The sequence below is a fragment of the Typopeltis vanoorti genome, chromosome 5 (assembly GCF_054136105.1).
Source record: "Typopeltis vanoorti isolate ZY-2024b chromosome 5, IOZ_Tvanoo_1.0, whole genome shotgun sequence".
Classification (NCBI taxonomy): domain Eukaryota; kingdom Metazoa; phylum Arthropoda; class Arachnida; order Uropygi; family Thelyphonidae; genus Typopeltis; species Typopeltis vanoorti.
Window position 1 is genome coordinate 108,139,332 of NC_143553.1, and position 17,074 is coordinate 108,156,405.

Here is a 17,074-nt window from a genome sequence, read left to right on the forward strand (position 1 = left end):
GCATAGCGCACAGGCACTAGGCTAACCGAGCAGACTTATAATGTTTATATCAATGTCTATATTAGTGTTTTATGGCACATCTGAACTTTTAAGTGAGAAAATTGGCACATGGAATATAGAAGGTTTGCCACCCTTGCCCTACACTATTGTGGGAATATCCAGGTCAAGAAAGAACCTTAAAGAATGACAGACGGATGCCTACTGACAATTGAGCAAGTTTATTGGCTCTCACAGACCTCACCAAAATAAGGGGATGTCACATCCTAGAGTAAAATTCTGCATAATGCACCAATATATTAGTGCTAAAGAAGTAGGGCAGTGAATTAGTCAAAACCTCAACTGTACCGTATCCTTCTTCATTGTAGTTACTGTTTTCACTAATATCCTTCCATTATTCCCGTACAGATCAAAGGAACAATCTGGGAATTTTTGGCCTCATCAGGTAATTGGGACTGGCAATGGCAAAGTGAAGTCATTGAACATTAAAAACATTGAAGTTAAACAGTACTTTAATGCGGAAAGTAATAGAATAAGTTGTCAATCCCAGACAACCCTTCCCATTCCTTTGAGTGGAAGTGGCTTAATCTCTATGCATGCATTAATGATAGGAACTTAAGTCAAAATGCACAAAAGTGAATGTGTGTTCTGCACATTCATACAATATTTGAAATCAATTATAGCATTAACTATGTTTTGAGATATCCTATGATATTTTTGCCTAGCTATTACCTAAAAGTAACATCTGATGTAGTTCATTATGAACACTATGAAACCATGAAAGTGCCATAGTTGAAGAGTAAACATTAATTTTGCACATTTATGAGCAAAACAACTAAGACATGGAACTCTGCTGTGTGTTTGCTGGGTTTACTTTACAAGTAACAAGCTAAACAAAGCTATTTACGAATTTCATTTTAATATTCGCGACTTGCTTCAATATATAGTCGAGAACCACTGCAATTCCTGAAGATTAGATTTCACATGGAAATACCCATACTTGTTATGCTGGTTTGATCTCGTCATATCAGTGTTATTTTCTATTGAGTATACACTCTTCTGAGACTATTTAACCATTAATAATACCTTGACTTAATTATATCCTGCAGAATTGCATTTGCGATTTTATTTATTTTTTTTTTTTAAAGCAAAAACTATCACTATGTCAGTGGACTATCCGGACATTATTCTGAAGAATTTTCATTATAATATTAACCGTACCTAATTTGGTTAACAACCATACATAGAATTCTCTTCTTTTTTTCCCCAAACAAATTTGCCTATTTTAACAGACAATTCACATACTTGGACTATTTGATAACTTAAAAACTAATTTCAGAAGAATGTTTAAATTATTAATATTAAATTAAAATGAAGAAAACAGGCTAAAAAACTATACATATAATTAATAACAAATTCTCTTACCAAAATCATGGTGAATAACAGAACAGACATCAACATTAGACACCACGTAAGAACACAAAAACAATAATAATAATAATAATGTGCTAAATAAATATATAAATTTTTTGCTTGTTTACGAGTGGGGTACCGTGGGGAACTAATGCTCCTGTCCCTCAACTCTAAATCTGGCATTACTGACAATTGCTTATTTTAGCATTATAGGATTTTTTTTTTTTTTTTCTTCATACAATTTGAGAGCAGGGAATAAAATATGAAATGCACAAAGATGCAATAAATATTATGAAAGATAATAAAACAAAGTATATAAAATATGAGATACATTATGCACACTAATTATTGTAGTCATATGATTTTATGCATAATGGCATATTGAAACTATTCAACCACTAAATGCTAAAAAAGTATAGCTTCCAAAAAAAAAAAAAAAAAAAAAAAACATAATAATAAATAAATAAAATAACATCATTTATCGATACAGTACAGGAAAACCTCGCTTAACAAGATTAATTAATCCATTAATTAATACGCGCTAAGCAAATACAATAATAAACAATAGGAATAATTATAATTCATCCATCAGTTAGCTAAAATTTGATAAAAAAAAAGCTATATTAAAGGATAAAATCATTCAAATTTAATAAAAAGCAATTGCTTAAATTTTTATTTAATGTCTGAGCATTTTGATTGGATTACTTTTTTACAAAAAAAAAATTAAGTAAAGATGTTTGAATAGTGTTCGGCTTTTTCATCTTCTCATGTAATTTGTGATAGCTGGCGATCGCTTTATCAAGATTTCGGCAAACTTCGAAGCTTCGTTCCATATCAGGATCAGCATCAAACAAAATTTCCTTAGCATGCTCAATATGATTGAAAACTAGCTCAATTTCTTTCGCAGTTAGCTTCGTAGTTGTGGCATTCTCTTCTTGTTTGCACTCTTTATCTTCTTCATATCACAGTGTTCTTCTAGTTGAAGGGGATCATTCTCGCTTAACTGTTCTGAATGGGAATAGAGCAAGTTTCTCACATCTTTATTATCCAATTCATTAAATCCAAGTTTTTTTCCAATTGTGATGATTTCCTCAATAATGTTATCAGCTGAGTTATTAAAGCCAATACAATTTCCCATAGCGTAATAAATTCGCTTTAATTGATTAATCACTCACCTAAAGCGGGAAATAGTATCATTTCACTCAATCACGCATATCGAATTCGCGTTAAGCGAGGTTTTCCTGTATATGTTGCATGCCAGCTAGACTAGAATTCAGCAACAATATTATTGCATGATATCGCCAATGAGCCCAAGGATCATCGTGGAAGGCCCATCCAACACCACACTATCCACTGTAACAATGCGCACACTCCATTAGTTCCAATGCCAACTGCTACTCTTTGACTATTTTGTGAGATGAAAAATCCAAATTTTTAAGAGGCAAAAAAGTCTCTCTACTTGAAAAGTCCACATAAAAATCTGTCGTCATGACGAGAATCTAACCCGGGTCTTTTCCAGAGCGCATCTTACTATGACATGCATATGCTTGCACGCATAGCAATATGACACTGGTAAACACAGTGTTTCTAGCATCCTTCGCCCTCCCAAGTGCTACAAGATGGATTTTTATTATTTTTTTATACAAAATAAGAGAATTGTATAGGATTGTTGATGATAAAATTAAATATTACAAGCAAATATAAATAAATTAATAAATATATTTATATATAGAAAAATTGGGGATGCTGCAGTTCCGCAGTGCCTATGCACGAGCTACCCCTGTTATATACACACACATATATCTTTGACACCTGAAGAAGTTGGCTTACCAACGAAACTAGTTGTGTCCGTATTAAACTTTTATTCTTAATTATTTCGGTGGTTGATACACACACACACACACACACACACATATATATATATATATATATATGTCAAAAGTTTTTTACCTTGGGGATAATATATATTAAGGATACCAAGTAATTTTATAAACTTGTTTTCTTTTTTTACTCCTTCCCCCAAGTAAGCAAAACAGTTAAGTTTGCGCCTGAACGTAGTTCAAGTCTAAAGGTAGTGCAACACCAGGGCAACTCGTTGTAAAGGTGGGTAAAGAACTGATCACTATTCTTAGTATTTCCCATAATGTAAAACACATCTCACTAAGAGATATTGTTAGTATTTCCCATAATGTGAAACACATCTCACTAAGAGATGTATACTGTTATACATTATGGGTGGGGGTCACTACCCCGGTTTCAACCTTTTTTTGAGGTCTCCTCAGTGAGTAGCTAGACCCTGAAATACCAAGGTTTTAGTAATACAGAGCCTTATCAACTTTACCTATACAAGTTGCTTTTACTTTGAATAAGAAACTCTGGATGAGATAAAGATGTCAAAAGTTTTTTACCTTGGGAATAATATATATTAAGGATACCAAGTAATTTTATAAACTTGTTTTTTTTTTACTCCTTCTCTCAAGTAAGCAAAACAGTTAAGTTTGCACCTGAACGTAGTTCAAGTCTAAAGGTAGTGCAACACCAGGGCAACTCATTGTAAATAGTGTTCAGAGCTTTACCCACCTTTACAATGAGTTGCCCTGGTGTTGCACTACCTTTAGATTTGAACTATGTTCAGGCGCAAACTTAACTGTTTTGCTTACTTGGTAGAAGGAGTAAAAAACCAAGTTTATAAAATTACTTGGTATCCTTAATATATATTATCCCCAAGGTAAAAAACTTTTGACATCTTTATCTCATCCAGAGTTTCTTATTCAAAGTAGAAGCAACTTGTATAGGTAAAGTTGATAAGGCTCTGTATTACTAAAACCTTGGTATTTCAGGGTCTAGCTACTCACTGAGGAGACCTCAAAAAAGGTTGAAACCAGTCTGGGTAGTGACCCCCACCCATAATGTATAACAGTATACATCTCTTAGTGAGATGTGTTTTACATTATGGGAAATACTAAGAATAGTGATCAGAGCTTTACCCACCTTTACAACGAGTTGCCCTGGTGTTGCACTAGGTTTGCGCCTGAACGTAGACTTGAACTACGTTCAGGCGCAAACTTAACTGTTTTGCTTACTTGGGAGAAGGAGTAAAAAAAAACCAAGTTTATAAAATTACTTGGTATCCTTAATATATATATATATAAAGAAGACTTTTCTGGCTGTCAGACATTTCGGAAGTATTTATTATTATAAATGCCGAAGGAGAACAAAAATAGAGTAATTATTATTTAAATTGCATGACTAGCTTCGTCTTCCTAGAAGACTTCATCGGCTGCATAAACATGGAGAAGGGGGAAAAATCACAGAAATACACTAAATGTGACAAAAAATATAACTGTCATTGGAAATAATTCTGGATCTAAACTGCATTGTTGAGGGCATGAGTGTAACCGCAGTCTAGCGTTTGCCATAGTTGAATATCCCAGTTTATGTTTCTGTTTGTCCATATGAAGGGACATTGCAATCACATCAAAAGAAGATATACACCTGGGAGCTGAATAGTATACTTCTATGGTTCAGCAACAGTTAGACTTCTTTTAGTAATAACTTTAACTGGTCATTTTGAAGTGGTTAAAATTATTACTAATATACAAATCTAATTTGTATATCAGTAATAACTTTATGTCTGATCCATATGATTTATGTCTGGAGTTGTATCAAGAATTATCGAGCAATATTTTGCATTTTGAACTAGGCTTATATTTGCAGGCTTCTCTTGAAAAACAGTCAGTTCAAATATACGTAAGATCACACAAGATGCAATAACACAATGACAATATCAGATGCATGCAATAACTGGCTATACTATGTCTAAATGACTATATGCCGGATACATCATACAGACAATGTATTTATAATTCTGGGATTTCTTAAAGGGTGCCATAAAAATAAATTTTATTATACACATGATCGATCAAAATGCTGCCCCTTTGATTAGCCGCTCTTGTGCGGTGAACAACCTGTATACACCTACAACTGGTGTCCCTGATTGTCACTATCATTCTTTCACCTCAAATCTGAACAGTGTCAACCCATAGTAGTATATCGATAGTTATAAGGGCTTTCTGCCATCATGTCTGTTTTGTCGGGTGTGTATGCTTTGGTGTAGTAAATTTAATTGTTATACTAGTCTGTAAGAAATTCCTTCACCTCCATTATAATTATACATTTTACTAGCAAAAGAGTTTACAATAATTTTTTGTCACTAAAATTGACAACTTTCATTATAATTGTTATTAATGTCTACATGTACACAAAGGTTGGAGTCTGTGATAGTCCTTGAAAATGTATAGTCTTATTTTGTTGCTTCATCCCTCCACTATGCTTTTGTATACAGTGGTGTATGATTGAAGTTATATTTCTCACATTATTATAGAGTATTGGGCATGAAGAACAAGAAATTGACATATAATAATGAATATTGATTATTTTCATAAGCAGAAAGCTGAGCATTAAATTAGAGAAAATTAGTGAATATGTTAGAAATCATTAGCATTGAAATTAAACATTGGATTAGCATGATCCAACCAAATTGTTTACAGACTTGAGGAACAATAATGTGTGTGCATCATTTGAATAGCAAATTGAAACAAATGAGACTGTAAGTTTATCAGTGATTGCTTCAATATGAAAGGTAAGGCATTGCTTTTCTTTTCTTCTCTTCTCTCATGACTGGAGATGGAAGTCAGGTTCACCATAAGATCCCAGAATGATAACTCACTCTGCAGAATATTGCCACTCCATCTCACTAAAAGGAAAAAAAGTTCAAACTCAACCTTGTGCCAAAAAAAAAGTGTATGGCAACTGCCTTTTGGGAGACAACAAAAAATGTCATTCACCAGGTGAAAGGGATGACTGTAAATTTACACATCTTAAGAAAGTTGAAACAATGAATTAATTGTGTTTATGCCAAGGAAACGATACTCATTTTAAAAATGATGAACAGGTCAAAGCAGATGCAAGAAAATGGTTCTGAAGACAACTTAAGAGTTTTACTATTACATATTTGACAATTGTTACATGGCAAAAATATCTTGAGGTCTCTGTTGGAAGTCTTTATTTTAAACTGAAGTAGGCTTCCAACTTTTGTTTTGTTTTGTTCCAACCATCTTTTGTTTTTATTTCACTGACATGAAATAAAATATCTCTTTTATGAAATGAAATTGGTTTTTTTGGGGGGGGAGGGGGGGAGGGAAATATTTCAGTGAAAGCGTTACTTAAAGAATGTCCCTCATATTATCAGCTTTCCACCAGGAGATTTGGGGTAGCTGTAGTGAGTCCCATGTTTTGCACACATAGTTTGACTACAGCTTGAAATGCAGACCTTTCAGAAAGAAACTAACTGTTCATAATCGGCGACATAAAAGGCAGTATTCAAGAGGTAGAACATATACAACAATCATTTTCATTTCATAGCTCTTGCCATGAAATGAAAATGCTTTTTTAAAATCTATAAAAAGAAGACAAAGTGGAATCTGCTATTCTCTCCATAAACTCTTTAAGATATATTAGAAAACAATAATTGAGGAGAATGCTATATTTGGTTTGTATATTTGAATTACTCAAAGGTGATATGTGAACCATTATTAATAAGTCATGTGAGAATGGGAAATGTAAAGGAAAGAATAAGTGTGAGTACAAATACTTTCATTAAAGACAAACGAATTATGAATAATTGAATTTATGATGGCATAATTAAAAAAAAATCCTTATGAGGAGAGGGAAAGAGATTTGTTTGCAATAATAAACTGCCACTATATATATTTAGTAGTTCAGTTAAAACTATAGGGAGAGGCTAATCTGATGAACTAATAATGGTGATGAGGTGATTCAATTAGGTATGGTAGAATATGTGTGATTTGATGGAGCAGCAAATCATCTTGTAAAATTTGTTGTGCATGTTATGTGTATCTCTCTGATTTATGTATATTTCGCTTTGTTTTCTAAGAATTTTCTTTTGCAATAATAGGACACAATGTCCAATCATTATCAGAATTATCCCACTTTCGGGAATACTATATTAATTTTTTATTTTATTTATTTTTTTTTTAGTGTCAACGGCTTTTCTGTCTTACCAATAGTAGATATCTCACACATGCTAGTATTTTGTTGTAGATCAACAACTTCTTATAATACACAGATGTATTAATTTTTATTCATAATAGATAAATTTTTACTACGTCTGTTGTTTCCGAAGACTAGAATAAAAATGTACCTATAACGTTAAAAAAAATTTTCGACCTCATTAGATGCTATACTGCACAAGCAAGAAAAACAAGTAGCTTTGGAAAGATTTTTATTGGGATTATATTGATCAAGTGCATATAATAAACAACTAAGTTATACCAACTAGTTTCACCAACTAAGTCTGTTGGCATCTTCAGGGTACATAACTGATGTACAGCACTAAAAAGTAAAAAAACTGTTACAAACTATAATCAACCGATTCCAATTATATTAAACAAAGAACAGAGCGTGGATGATATCATTTGTTGTTATTTAGGAACGTTCTATAGTTGGCACTATAATTCAGTTCTGACGAGTTGAAGGATCTGATAAGGGTCTTCCAGATCACGGGCAAGATTAGTCCTTGGTTCCTGTTAAGGTTTTGTATACAGCGGGCAAATTGTTGTCGTCTCCTTAAAAATTCGGGAACGGAAGTTCCTCCTCCATGTAAGGAATTGTGCTTCTATCCCACTCTATGGTATGGTTCGTTCTTGAGAAATGAAAAGCTAACCCCGATTTTTCTTCTCTGTTATTATTGACGTCACCTATGTGTTCTTTTTGCCTAATTTCAAGGCTCCTTGAAGTTTGGCTGATGTAATTCAAGCTGTATGAGCATGGTATGTTATAAACTCCAGCATATTTGGAGAAAGGATGGCTATCTTTTGGAGATCTTAAGAATTGTCTAATCGTTTCTGTGGGTTTAAAGGCCACTCTTATTTTATGTGGTCTAAGGAGTCTAGCAATCTTATTGGAAACTGTCCCTAAGTATGGAATGACGATGGTAGAAATATAACATACATCATTTTGTTGTCTTTGTCGGGGTTCAGAGAAAAGTATCTTGTGGACAAGTCTTCGAGGAAATCCATTCATGGTAAGGTTGGTGGATATTGGGGATAGTTCTTCCTGGAGGTCTTGTTGATCTGTTGTAAGGAGAGAGGCACGGTTCTTCAACATGTGCACAATACTAAGTTTCTGAGAAATGTGGTGGCAGGAAGTGAAATGTAAATAACGTCCTATATTGGTAGGTTTGCGGTAACTGAGAGGTTGATGCCACCATTCGGAAGCTTCTTAATTAAAGTGTCCAGAAATGATAATTGGTTATCTTCTTCAAGTTCTAGAGTGAATTTGATTGTGTGGTGTAGAGAGTTGATTTTGTTAAGAAAGTCGAACAGGTCCTTTTCGACAGGTCTGTATCTCCACCATACTGTGGGTTTAGGGTCTGTTTGAGTTAAGATTTTACTTTCAAAATCCTCCATAAAGAGATCAGCACAAGATGGAGAGAGGGGGCTACCCATTGCAAGTTATGTACCCTGAAGATGCCAACAGACTTAGTTGGTGAAACTAGTTGGTATAACTTAGTTGTTTATTATATGCACTTGATCAATATAATCCCAATAAAAATCTTTCCAGAGCTTTTTGGTCAAGAAAATTAAACATTTTTTTTAACATGAACAAGTAGCTTTGTTTATCACTAAATATGGTAAACAGACATTTAGCATCTGTATACTATATTTAGTCACAATTAGTGTAATTAGAGACAACTCAAATGACACACTTAATGTGAAAAACACTCTGCTCCTGCAGACCATGCTGCATGCATGCATCACACAATAACCGATCGCATCCACTTATTTCTAGGTGCTATTTTTTCAGCGCTCACCCTGCCTCGCATTCTGGGCTGTTTAAAACCACTGGAACGCTAAGAATTTGACCTGCTTTGCTGTCTGTTCAAAGGGCTCAAAGGTGTATGTTTTTGTGAGCTCACACCCCAGCTATTAACATGAATATGATGCAATGTTTAAGCACTGAAAAAGTGTCCTCTTCATGAAGCATTAGTATATATTGTGTTTGAAGACCCACTCGAGGAAACATTTAAGGGAGTCTTTAATGGGAATAAATGTAAAAATATAATATTGGTGATATTGCTATTCTGTAGATATGCACCGCACGCCTAGCACACCTGGAATATTTGCCCCTGGATGTCACAACTCTTGTGGTATTAGGTGCTATAAAAATTTGATTTAAGATTTTCTTAATTTCAGATGGTTTATATATAATTTTACATTTATCAAGGCACATACTGGACATTTATTATTTCTTTTATTTCTGTACAGTCATATTGTCCGAGACATAGTGACGAAGCAGAAACGTTTTCTGAGTCTGACTCTGAGATCAACACAAAGAAAAAGAAGGCTCGCTCAAAGAAAAAAGAATTAGAGATGTCAAGTGAAGAAAAGGCAAATGCTGGAGAACATAGGTAATGAACAAAATTAATGTTTATGAAGTTTTCGACACTACTTAAGCAAAAATGTTTTGTTAAGCATACTTATTTACTTTTTTAGTTAATGTACAGTTTTCCCCCCTTTGTGGAAGAAACTCTGAGCTATGATATGTTTTGAAATGTTGTTTTCCCCTCTCTCCTCCACTTTATCAGTTTGTCTTATGTATACATGTCCCTGCTTAATTAGAAGAACAACATGGAATGTTGTTCTTCTAATTTATACAGGGTGTTCGGGATAAATTTGACATATTTATAATTAATTATATTTTTCCATAAGTTACATGTATTAACACACACTTCTCTTCATTTAAAAGTTTGGACCCTTCTTCATTCATATACAAGATGTCAGAAAGGATGGATAGCTGGAACCCACCTGAATCATGGAAGAGAATAACTTGTATCATGATGATTCGTGCCCGCCATCAAAATAAGGATATTACGACTGCTGCCCAATGCTCCCTGAATACAGTAAAAACAATCAGGCATGAACTAGAGACTTGCAATGGTGACTACGAGGATGTAGCAAGAAGAAAGATCCCTAGCAGACGATCTGATTGCGTTCGTACAGCAGAATTCCTCGCAAATCTGCAGGAACAGGTGTTGAAGAACCCTGGCATTGGAATTCGGGCTTTGTTCGTGGAGTTGCTAACTGTAGTCAAGCCCTGGATAACAAGGGTAGCCAATGGTAGGTCGTATGTATGGCAGCAGGATTCGGCCCCTTGCCACACCTCTGGGAAAAGTCAAAAATGGTTGTCTGAAAATTTCTACGACTTCACCAGTCCAAATGTTTGGCCTCCAAACTCCCCAGACCTTAACCCCATGGATTATTTTGTATGGGGCGCAGTTGAGAAAGACACCAATCGCACTTCCAGTAATACAAAAGCCCAGTTAATGGATAAAATTAAAACAGTTTTTGCGGCCCTTCCCAGGGAGACTGTAGCATCAGCTTGTTCGAGGTTCCGAAGCAGAATTGAAGCTGTGATCGATGCTAATGGTGGTTATTTTGAGTAAATCTTGTTGATAGTATTGTAATTAACTCTGCCTGTAATGTTTTTTTGTCAATTCATTAAATTTAATAGATACAAAGAAGATTTTCTTTTTCCTTACGAAACTGTCAAATTTATCCCGAACACCCTGTATATATGTAAATATTAGTCATTAGTTCTTGTATAGACTTAAATGCATTAACAGCATTTGTTTTCTCAATGTTCAGAAAGAATGAAGTTGTCAGATCACAACTAGGCATGTAATGCTTTATGACCCTCAAGGTGGGGAATAAAGCATTATATGCCTAGTTGTGATCTGACAATTGGAAAACTTCAGATCTATGCTGCATCTCACCTGATGAAGTACAGGGTGATCAAAATTAAAGTATCCCAGTTTAAGACCTTGTATTGCACCATCCAGTGATCCAAATGCTGTGGAACTTTGAAGGAATACATTGTGCATCATGCAGAAGCAAATATGAGGAAAAAAAATTAGTTACAAAATTCATCACCAGCGAGTGTTTTAAACACCAACCACATGGAATTAGCATATAACTTGGCAGGTTCCAGGATGGTTTAAAAAGATGGACATGGGATATTTCCCTTCAATCTGGTTGTTAGTATTGTCCACGGTGATGCCGTTAACCTTGTCCCAATGTGTTTTGCTCATGAAGCTGTACAGTACCATACCAAGATAATTTAGCACCCTGGGCAGACTCCGTGTTTGTGATGCCCCTAAGTTTTTTTTTTTTTTATATTTAAGTACTTTCTAATTGTAAGTATAAGTATTTTTTCAAATTATTAATAATTTCTCTTTCTTTTTCTTTTACAGTTTTCAATAGAAGATAATGAATTATTTTATGTTCTTTCAATATTTGCATATTCTCGGAGTGGAAGAAAGTATAGCAATACTTCCATTGCCAGGTAATTATTTTTGAAAAGAGCACAGTGCCAGCCTTAATTTTGGTGCCCGGTCAGCCCATCCCTTAATCCAACAGTGAAGCTGTACTACCTAAACACCTGCAATGCTGTTGCTGCTCTCCATGGATTTCATCACTTGAACAAATGTCAGTGAGGTCCACTACGTCCGTGTGTTCTGTGATGAGTGATTAGTCATTTTGAAGAAATGGGATCGTTGGGAGTTAGACCTGGTAGAAGTTGCTACTGCCATTATGGAGTAGGCCATGAATAACAGCATTGGTTCCAGCAGTGTATCTGCTGTATCAAGACACATGGATGTACCTTATACAACAGTCTGGAAAATTTTATGGAAGATTCTACATTTCTACCCATTCAAGATAATCCTGACACAGAACTGCTCATGCAGGACTGTTAACTTTGATCAATTTTGGGCTATGCAATTTAAATTGATCAAATTATATGCATTTATTTATTTTATTTTATTATTATTTTTTTATTTATTTTTATATATATATTTTTTTTTTGTAGAGACTTTAGACAGGTATTGCCTATAGCACTTTGTACTACCTGTTTTCAATGAACACTAGTTCTTAAAGCATTCTTCTCTTTGTCTGTTTAAAGAATTCTCAGTTTTCTTCTTTATACACTTAACTCACACTGTATTTATTTATGTGGTCCCTTAAAAGTCAAAGCCAAATAACTGGGAGGAGACCTCCACATCATCTCTCAGGAGTATGGAGAACCAACTGGGGCTTCTGACCTAATGTCCAATCCTCACGTTCACATGGTATGTCCTGCTATTAAGTATCTACTAGATACCAAAAGAATGAAGATGAGCTGGCAATTTGGGACTTAGCCAACTAAATTGTACTCTCTATTGGCTTAAACCACAAATGCATATGATGGTACAACAAAATGAGATTTCATGCCACCTGGTTAAACAAATCTTCCGCAGTTTTCCTCAGGAAACCAGGATGAACAGTGAAAAGTCAGCTACTGGAACAATCTCCAATTCAACATCTAGAAGAAGAAGATAGGAACCATCAATATAAGGAGTATTAATGGAAAGGAAATCGAACTTGCAGAATTGGAAAAGTACCACGTAGATGTAGTTGGCATTACTGAGACAAAGAAGACAAAAACAGGTGAGATCTTACTAAATAATAAGTGTAGGATGTTATTTTCAAGCAATAACGATCAAGGAAAGGAAGGAGTAGCAATAGCATTCAACACCAAACATGAATATAAACTTCTTGATTGGAAGGCTGTTTCAAGTAGAGTTATGTGGGCAGACTTCAATATGTGGAGATGGACAATGAAACTTATTTGTGCCTATGGTCCCAGAAGGCGGCTCTTCTAATGAAGAAGTGGAGAAATTTTTTGTCGTTCAAACAGGCAGCTGACATAAAGAAAATGGAAAAAGTTGCCCTTTTTGGAGATCTGAACAGCAGAGTAGGAAATGAGTCTCACCAAACAAATAGGAACATTTTGGGAAAATTTGGAGAAAAGGGCAAAGCTAATAATAATGATAAGTATTTATTGGACGTCTGTTCAGGACATGGACTAGTCATTACTAACACCATGTTTCAGCATAAAGATGTGCACAAGTTCACATGGAGATGATAACTAATATTTAAGGAATTGACAGCGTATACTGGAAATATAAATTAAATAAACTTTAATATACTCTTTCCGATATTTTGGCGAACGTCACGTTGCCATCTTCTTGGGAACTTACTAAAAAGACACGTGCACACAAGTACTAATAACAGCGAAAGAGACTGAAGCTAGGAAGCTAGCGTTTTCCTAAAGTCCTGATGGTGCCCCCTGGCAGGCTATATTGGTAGTTCTTGGCCTTTGGGCTGAAGTTCTTCTGATAAAAGTTTCCCAAATTTGGGGCAGTTTCATGCATCCAAATTTGTTGAAGTTTGGCATGTTCCTAAGGGCTGAGGTTGATTCCATGAATAGTCTTTCATACTTGAACTTGCTGCGGTGTATTACTGTGGCTTTCTTCTATCTTATTCTGTGGCGAGTATCCAGAGCGTGGTCTGCAAGCCCAGAGTGGCTGTACTGATGAAATCGGATGTAATCCTTGTGTTCTGAGATTCTGATATTTGCTGTCCTGCCTGTTTGGCCAAAGTAGGACAGTTTACAGCTGCAAGGGACCTGGTATACACCAGGTAGGTCTAGGGGAAGTGGTTGGTCTTTGGTGGAGCGGATAAGGGATGCCAGTTTTCTGTGTGGTTTGTAACAAGTGGTCAAGTCATGTTTTTTTAAGATTTTATTGATTTTTTCCGAGGTGCCTCTGATGTAGGGAATAGTGACGGATTTAGAGTAATCTTTTTTGTGAAGGGGAGGGGGTGGTGGGTTGTGGATAACTGGGTTAAGTATTTTTTGGATTTTTTGGAGGGGGTAGCCGTTGGCTGAGAAAATGTCACGGATGTGATTTAGTTCAGTGGTTAGGGCTTGATCATTAGAACAGATTATTTTTGCCCTGTTGAATAATGTTTTAATAACTCCATATTGTTGTGAGGGGGGGGGGATTGTTGGTGAATGTATCTGCCTGTATGGGTGGGTTTTCTATAAACTGAGAAAACCAAGGTTCCATCAGGTTGGCGGGTGACTAGTGTGTCTAGGAAGGGGAGGTTATTGTTTTCCTCTTTTTCCAGGGTGAATTCGATTCTAGGGTGTTGGTTGTTCAAGTGTGTTAGGAAGGAGAGGAGTGAATCCGGGCCATGTGGCCAAATAGCGAAAACATCATCAACGTAGCGAAGCCATATGGTAGGTTTTTGTGGGGCTGAGTTTAAGGCTTTCTCTTCAAACATCTCCATGAAGAAGTTGGCCAAGGGTGGGGAAAGTGGTGAACCCATGGCTGTCCCCTCTATCTGTTTGTAGAATTTTTCCTGCCAAACGAAATAGCCTGAGTTCATTGTAAACTGAAATAGGGCTCAGATATCAGGAGGAAATTTAGCTTAGATTAGCTCTAAGGTTTCTTTGAGGGGGACATTCGTGAATAGGGAGGAGACATCAAAACTGACCATTATGTCATTATGTTGGAGTGTAAGGTTTTCTATACTGGCTTTGAAGTGGGCTGAGTTTTTTATGTGTGATGGTGTATTGCCAGTATAGTGTGAGAGCGCTTTGGCTAAATGCTTGGCTAGTTTGTAAGTGGGGGAATCAATGCCATCCACTATGGGACGTAATGGCACATTTTCTTTGTGTATTTTTGGGAGCCCATATATGCGGGGGGGGTCTAGAGTTGTAGGGTTTTAGTCTGTTGGTAATCTCCACTGGCCAAGAAGTGACCTTCTTAAGGAGCCTATGGAGTTTTCTAATTTGTGAGTTGGTGGGATTGTAATCAATGGGGAGGTAAGTGGAACGATCTAATAAAAAAGCCTTGAGCTTACCTGTGTAATCTTTAAGATTGAGTATCACAGTGGCGTTCCCCTTATCCGCTTTGGTGATCACTATATTTTTGTTTCTCTTCAATTCTTGTAGTGGCTTGTATTCACTAATGGATATATTGGATTTTGGAGGTTTTGCTTTATTGAGAACACAGGCTACATCCAATCTAATGTCGTTGGCGATGTGGGTTGGAAGTTGGTGAATCCCGCGTTCAATTTGAATCATTAATTCCTCGGCCGGTCCCCCGCATATATGGGCTCCCAAAAATACACAAAGAAAATGTGCCATTACGTCCCATAGTGGATGGCATTGATTCCCCCACTTACAAACTAGCCAAGCATTTAGCCAAAGCGCTCTCACACTATACTGGCAATACACCATCACACATAAAAAACTCAGCCCACTTCAAAGCCAGTATAGAAAACCTTACACTCCAACATAATGACATAATGGTCAGTTTTGATGTCTCCTCCCTATTCACGAATGTCCCCCTCAAAGAAACCTTAGAGCTAATCTAAGCTAAATTTCCTCCTGATATCTGAGCCCTATTTCAGTTTACAATGAACTCAGGCTATTTCGTTTGGCAGGAAAAATTCTACAAACAGATAGAGGGGACAGCCATGGGTTCACCACTTTCCCCACCCTTGGCCAACTTCTTCATGGAGATGTTTGAAGAGAAAGCCTTAAACTCAGCCCCACAAAAACCTACCATATGGCTTCGCTACGTTGATGATGTTTTTGCTATTTGGCCACATGGCCCGGATTCACTCCTCTCCTTCCTAACACACTTGAACAACCAACACCCTAGAATCAAATTCACCCTGGAAAAAGAGGAAAACAGTAACCTCCCCTTCCTAGACACACTAGTCACCCACCAAGCTGATGGAACCTTGGTTTTCTCAGTTTATAGAAAACCCACCCATACAGGCAGATACATTCACCAACAATTCCCCCCCCCCCTCACAACAATATGGAGTTATTAAAACATTATTCAACAGGGCAAAAATAATCTGTTCTAATGATCAAGCCCTAACCACTGAACTAAATCACATCCGTGACATTTTCTCAGCCAACGGCTACCCCCTCCAAAAAATCCAAAAAATACTTAACCCAGTTATCCACAACCCACCACCCCCTCCCCTTCACAAAAAAGATTACTCTAAATCCGTCACTATTCCCTACATCAGAGGCACCTCGGAAAAAATCAATAAAATCTTAAAAAAACATTACTTGACCACTTGTTACAAACCACACAGAAAACTGGCATCCCTTATCCGCTCCACCAAAGACCAGCCACTTCCCCTAGACCTACCTGGTGTATACCAGGTCCCTTGCAGCTGTAAACTGTCCTACTTTGGCCAAACAGGCAGGACAGCAAATATCAGAATCTCAGAACACAAGGATTACATCCGATTTCACCAGTACAGCCACTCTGGGCTTGCAGACCACGCTCTGGATATTCGCCACAGAATAAGATGGAAGAAAGCCACAGTAATACACCGCAGCAAGTTCAAGTATGAAAGACTATTCATGGAATCAACCTCGGCCCTTAGGAACATGCCAAACCTCAACAAACTTGGATGCATGAGACTGCCCCAAATTTGGGAAACTTTTATCAGAAGAACTTCAGCCCAAAGGCCAAGAACTACCAATATAGCCCGCCAGGGGGCACCATCAGGACTTTAGGAAAACGCTAGCTTCCCAGCTTCAGTCTCATTTGCTGTTATTAGTACTTGTGTGCACGTGTCTTTGTAGTAAGTTCCCAAGAAGATGGCAACGTGACGTTTGCCGAAATATCGGAAAGTATATATTAAAGTTTATTTAATCTATATTTCTA

The 17,074-nt window shown here is 36.4% G+C and overlaps 1 protein-coding gene across 5 annotated transcripts in view; it reads left to right on the forward strand.

Moving 5' to 3' along the window:
- LOC150106713 (PHD finger protein rhinoceros-like) overlaps positions 1–17,074 on the forward strand; it is a 397,154-nt gene that overhangs the window by 308,902 nt on the left and 71,178 nt on the right. For all 5 annotated transcript variants that reach the window (XM_090392660.1, XM_090392659.1, XM_090392661.1 and 2 more), the window contains one exon: positions 9,759–9,901. In XM_090392660.1, the coding sequence (XP_090248786.1) occupies positions 9,759–9,901 (143 nt within the window). The remainder of the gene's footprint in view (positions 1–9,758; positions 9,902–17,074) is intronic.